This window comes from Festucalex cinctus, chromosome 20 (assembly GCF_051991245.1).
Source record: "Festucalex cinctus isolate MCC-2025b chromosome 20, RoL_Fcin_1.0, whole genome shotgun sequence".
NCBI classification, from domain to species: Eukaryota; Metazoa; Chordata; class Actinopteri; order Syngnathiformes; family Syngnathidae; genus Festucalex; species Festucalex cinctus.
The window spans coordinates 16,374,273-16,380,751 of record NC_135430.1 but is presented as its reverse complement, the minus strand read 5'-3'; the positions used below and the strand labels follow the sequence as shown (position 1 = coordinate 16,380,751).

Below are 6,479 nucleotides of genomic sequence, written 5' to 3'. Positions count from 1 at the left end.
TAATGATAAAACAATGTTAAAACAGTTTCTCTTTTTTTATGACAGGTGGTCTAATAGATATGTTTTAAACCAATATTCGTAAAATAGTAGCGGTATTTTGTGTCGAAATTGGACAACATTTGAGACAGTACTTGGTAGAAAATGCATAATTTATGTTTTAAACGTGTTAAACAAAAACGAGGACTTTAGACACATGCCGTCCACAAATTGGGTTACAAACCGGAAGCTCAAGTCCATTTAACCGGAAACGGTTGGACTTCAGGCTGCCAAAACGCTGCTGTCAAACTGCCCACCCAAAGCAAAGCAGTAAACAGGAATGCTAGCTCTTCGGAAACATTGTTTAAACGGTCGTTTGTGTTGTTCTGTATAGACGGACAGTTTGCCTACTGGAGGCAATGGAAGACGACATTCTGACAACGTTGAAAATACTAATCATCGGAGAAAGTGGTGTCGGGAAATCCAGGTAAGTTAGATAACCAGGGAGTAAAAATTGGTGTCGTTGCTAACTGCTAACGCTGGCTAGCAAGCTCGTCAGCGAGCCACACATTATTATTGGGTTAAAACAAGCGTGTTAAAGTCGATACACTATCTTATTTGAACGAACATTACGGCAGTACTATCATGACTTTAAATTATTTTAATAAGATTAGGATTTTTTTTTTTTAACACGTAGCGAGCTGGTCTGCTAGATAAGATGGTGTCATCATCGCTGGCAGATATTGCGTTCGAATTCATCAGAAATGTTGTGACAGCCATTGAAACCGGAGGTTGGTTCGAAACAAGCGAGAGAATAATCAATAGTGAGGTATATGTTGTTTTTGTATGTCACTACTGATTATTATAATATATATTGTCTTATTTTGTTTATTTTTGTGGGTTTGGATATGCTTGCCAATAACTACAGGTGAGGTTGGCAAGTAATGCAAAACATGTATTATTGGTGTGCAATTAATCGAAATTCAATAACAATTTCAATTACTAAACTCCACAATTACAAAAGCAGCATAATCGTAAAAAAAGATTATTTTTTGAGTTGTTTAAATGTATACGTTTGCACTTTTTTTTTCCATTTTAAAAGAAATGATTTAATAAATTTTGTTTTATCCAAAAGTGACTTACGTAATTATATTTTTTTCAAATAATTTTGTCTTAATATTTTTTACGATTTTAACATTTTCTTGTTTTGTACCAAAAAATAAATGATCGTCCTAAACATGATTTTCAGTGTATGACCAAAATAATCGTGATTAATATTTTCTTCATAATCGAGCGCCCCTAACATGTATGTTATTGCCATTTTCCTGGTATTTTTTTTTTTTTTTTTAAAGTCTGCGATAGTCATCCAACGTAAAATAAGCCTAGAAAATAGTCTTAAATATTTCTTCTAAACTTGGTTGTTAATATCAGCCAAAGCCAGCCGTAAATACTTCCAGAGCATTGATAGTAATCCAATTTAGTTTTTTTTTTTTATACCTTCAAAATATTGGCACTGTGTAGCTAAGGAAACTTACAAATTAATGCCCTTTTTCCTGGCATTGCCACCAGTTTTCTTCCTGTGATTGCAGGTAAGGCTAAACAATCAGAATAAATGCCAACACCATGCGAGACGCAGGTTTGTTTGTATTTCCAGAAAACTGATTAATTGGCCAAATCTACCGATGTACCGTACAATGCCCGTAAGTGCATCATCGACGCCAAGGGCAGTCTTTCCACAGAGCAATTTTGTTATTATACAACAGAAGGTATTTTGATGGCATAACTTTGATTTCATTTAGTAATCTTTACCTCATCAGGGGAGATTTGGGCCCAGTAACGGCTTGCATTTATCAGAAAAATGACTTGGGCATGATGCATTTTCAGTGCCCAAAGGTCAACATGTCAGTGAACTTAGCCTCGTTGTCGCTGTGTGGCTAAGACATTTACATGTAGCTAAGAACGAACTCTGTCCTACTGACTACAAGCTAACAATGATGTCACCTTGCAATTGGGCAAGTTAAGCACATAGCATTCAAATGAGCTAACTGGTTCTCTGGCATCATTGCTATGTCAGCATGATTATGTGTCAACTAAGTTTCTTATCTCATCCGCAGCCTCCTCCTCAGATTCACAGATGACACATTTGACCCAGAGCAAACGGCTACAATAGGTGAGTAATAAGGATGAGTTCATTTGATGAAGATAAAACTGAAATATAAATATATGAAATATAGATAAAGCAGAGGCGGCGAAAGAAGTCATCCAGCTGAGATTAGTTTGTCACAAAGAAATACAGATGAAACATTTCCCCAAATAGAGCCCAGAGTTTGACTGTCTATCCTGATTTAAAATAAATAAATAAATCTTGAAAATATTTTCCAAGGTGAAGGCTTGCATGGCTACTGTTTAACTTGGCCAGCTGCGATTCTTTGACAAACCGGTGTCAGAGCTCCTTTTGTTGATTTAAGATTCAACCCAAATCACTTTTAATCTGTTGCCACTCTTTTTCAACCGAAGTATTAATACCACCTGGAGCAATACGGCCGGTCACTTTCGCAATCCTTGTTGACACAAATCTCGATTGTGTTTTGTTAAGCAGTTCGCTGCTATAAATGAGTGATGGCAGATTATTATAGCAGCTGCTCGCCAGTGTGTATGGAAAAGGACGAGACAATAAGTTGCCATCTGTTTGCTTTGTATAACAACATTTAAGTGTGTGAATTAGCGTGATGGCTCGGAGTCTAATTCCTGGAAAAAAAAAAAAAAAAGTCTCATTATGAGGCCAATTAAAATGGGGAGCCTTGTCATGGATATGCTGTCCTTCATGTGTCTGCAACAATAATTGAGCCATCCTAATGGACTGCAGGCGTCACCACATTTTATTTCTTCACATTCGACGATATTATTTTGTTACAGGTGTTGACTTCAAAGTGAAGACCATCAGTGTAGATGGCAATAAGGCAAAGCTGGCAATATGGGTAAGTGTACCATAATTCAATCATCACAGATATTGTAAACAGCTTTTCAGTAGTGCGCTCTTGCAGTTCTATGCAGTGTCCAGAAGATGGCGCTCATGTGACATAGAAGCCACCTTCACTTATCCTGGCACTTCTTTTTGTCCTGCCTTGAGCTTTCCGCTTTTGCAGCTTTTATTTTTATTTTATTTGTATTTTACTTTCATTCTTTCCCCCTCAAATATGAGATGGTTTTATGTTGCAGGACACTGCTGGGCAGGAGCGTTTCAGAACCCTGACACCCAGTTACTACCGCGGTGCACAAGGCGTCATCCTAGGTAAGCCGTCATCATGCAGCAGCCCTCGTTGCTTACATGTCTCCTCTTTTCTTCATTGGGGCTGATCGATTTCGGGAAAATAATCAAAAGTGTGATTCCCGTACTCAATATTGTAGTTTCAGTGAAATACATTGTGATACGACACTGCAGTGTTGATTTGCATTTGCTGAATTAGTCACCCCCAGTGTGTGACATGTAATTACATGCAGTGTCAGCATACTTCTGTTTGTTTGGTTCTACCCAGTGTACGATGTCACGAGACGAGAAACTTTTACCAAACTGGAAAACTGGCTCAATGAGCTGGAAACGTATTGCACAAGGAATGATCTGGTGAAAATGCTTGTTGGAAACAAAATAGATAAGGTATGTTTCTGGTGTATATCTATCTATCTATGGTATTAAAACGGGCCAACAACATGGGTGTGTTTTTTTTCTTTCATTTTATTATTATGGTATGTCATAGATTTAATGTAATTTTCCGTAAATCACATAGCATCAACATAAACTGATGATCCCTCGTAGTTATGGATTACGGGCAGAAATGCAGAAAATTAATGTGATATCTGGTGGTGAGATCAATCATAGTGCCAAAAAACAAAGAAAACTACTCAGCCAAACAAATAAACCGTTTGTACTTGTTTGTTTCAGGAAAGCCACGAGCTCGACAGGGCCGAAGGGCTGAAGTTTGCAAGAAAACATTCCATGCTTTTTATAGGTAAGCCAGGAGGATTCCCTCCTCTCAGAAGAACCACAAGAGCGGAAACTGCTTTTTCAAATGGCTCTCTAATACCCTAAAAGGAATTTTGGTCTCATCTATTTATAAATCAAACTTTTTCCACTTGTCCTTGAAAGACTTCATGCGATTTACTCTCATTGTTGAACTGTGTCCTCACAGAGGCGAGCGCAAAAACCCGCGACGGCGTTCAGTGCGCGTTTGAAGAGCTAGTGGAGAAGATCATCCAGAGTCCGGGATTGTGGCAGAGCGAGAGCCACGGCAGAGCGGTGCAGCTCACCGACGAGGACGCTGGAGGCGGCGGCGGCTGCGGCGGATACTGCTCGCTGCTCTAGACGCCGTTTTTTCTTGTGTGTGCATTACCCGACACAACTCCGACACCAACCTCTGCTTCCGTCCTCTTCCTCCTCCCCTCACTTGTTGTGTTGTCGTGAGCCGGGTACCCAGACTGTGGCTGGATTTCCCCCCCCCCCCCCCTTCCCGCGTGCCTGTTGTTCACAGGTGTTACGTTTGCACATGTTCTTTATAAAGGTGCGCTTGAAATGCAAAAGCCGCTCAGCCTTGATCTCAACAACATAGGATGTGTGGTGTCACCATTTGTCTGTTTGACTCTCTGCAACTTTTTTTTTCCTCCCTCAAAAGGAGGCAAGTCAACGGAGTCCCTAAAGTGACAAGGAAGGAGAATTAGGACGAGAAACATATTTTCCACCCCAAATGTCACTTTAGGGACCCTGTAATCCATTAAACCAAAGTGTGTACTATAGTAATCTGGTTCCTTAATTATAATGACCAAGAGTGTTTTTTTGTGGTGGAAGCTGGCTGTGTATCGGAGCAGATATAGATGCTTTGCTGTATGGATGAAAGGATTTGGGCCAACTTCTAGTCCGGTCAGAACTCGTCCAGTCTCAAGAATCTTGTTGTACTGGAGTTGCTGTCATGCTGGAACAGAAACGGACATTGTTGGAAAAAAATCTTAAGTCATCTGTACACTCATGGGCAAGGATGCAAAAAAGCCGCTTATTTATTAACTATTTGAGGGAGAGGTGTCCCAAGATTTTTGTTTTTGTCCTCAGTATATTATACAGTATATGCTTATGCAGATGTTCTATAATGCCAAACCACCTCGCACTCTGCTAACTTGGATTTCACCTACCCAACTGCCTCATTTGCTCTGAATATAATAGACTTAGCAAGTGTTTTGGATGACATTTCACCACTTTTATTAACTTTGACTTGAAAGCTCTTTTATTTATTTTTTTGACGAGTGGATGAATCAAATGGGATCAGCACCAGCAAAAAGCTTTCCACACAGCACCGACCAGGAGAACGCCTCGAGTCCAATGTGGCACTTCAATAGAGTGCGAGACACACTGGCGCGCCCTCACTCAGACAGATAATATCAGTGATATCAATAACAGCACTGTATTCTATCAGGATGAAGGAAAAGTGTTCAATATTAAACAGTCCAGCAAGTGTTGCCTATTTGAAGAGAGAAAAGGCTGCGCTCAGTGCCCCAGTTGCTAATGGGTTTAGCAGTAATGCTGGTGTTGAATCTGGGAAATGTACGGTAGTTCAGAGTGTCTGATCTTTTAATACAGGGATTGTGAAAGTGACATGGAGAGCACACTACAATGTCTAATCACAAATGGGATTTTTTTTTTTTTTTATAACTTGCATGTGGAACTGCCTTGGCTTTGTTTGTGTGTAGGCCTGTCTTGTCAAATTAGATTAGCTAAAAATTAAAGCAGTAAATAGACTTTTAGATAGAGGTGGCACATCCAGGTCCAACAAGTAAAAACACTGCCACAGTTTGGCTAGTCCCTGATGCTAGCTAGCTAGGGAGCTCGCTCTCGCGGGTAAACGAGCACCATGGGAGTTAGCACCTGGGGCTAATACTATTTGCCACCTCTGATTTTAGCAACTGTTATTGAACACAAAATTGTTTTAATATTTCTATATTAATGCATAGTGTTATGTCTGGCTGTTTTTTTTTTTCTGTTGAGATATTAAACATTCATTCTTGTGTACATATTGTGTAGTTTTTAGCAGTTGACGGTCGTTCCTAAGTTGCAAAGCTGAATGTATACATATTCACTCCAGACTCCCTATCTATTAAACGTTTTTGTTTTTTAATTGAAAATGTCGCTGTTACTACATTTACACACTCTTCAGGCTATATTGAGACGCTGTTAATGCAATAAACAATAATGGAAAAGGAAGACCTCTCCAGTTATTTCCGTCCGTGGAGGTGACCAATAACACTGCTGTCATGGTTGCCATGTTGGAAATGTCGCTGTTAGGTGAGGTCTTTTTCACTCTGCACCTTTCACATTCCGTTGCCTTCAGTATAAAGACGTGTTTGAACAGTGTCGGAGGAAGCCTCAGACCCCAGACGTGTGATCGAACTAAATCTTTTTTTTTTTTTTTGGCCGGTTTCTCGGGGAAACAACCACAGCCATAATTCATCCTACCAACGCT

General features: G+C 39.7%; 1 protein-coding gene across 1 annotated transcript; it reads left to right on the top strand.

Annotated features, from left to right (window-relative positions):
- The first annotated feature begins 239 nt into the window (after window positions 1-239).
- On the top strand, window positions 240-6,220 carry rab18a (RAB18A, member RAS oncogene family). Its single transcript, XM_077509438.1, has 7 exons — window positions 240-463; window positions 2,091-2,146; window positions 2,893-2,954; window positions 3,196-3,268; window positions 3,513-3,631; window positions 3,917-3,983; window positions 4,164-6,220. The coding sequence occupies exons 1-7, from the start codon at window positions 396-398 to the stop codon at window positions 4,334-4,336; spliced, it is 618 nt and encodes a 205-aa protein (XP_077365564.1). The 5' UTR covers window positions 240-395; the 3' UTR covers window positions 4,337-6,220.
- Window positions 6,221-6,479: the final 259 nt, after the last annotated feature.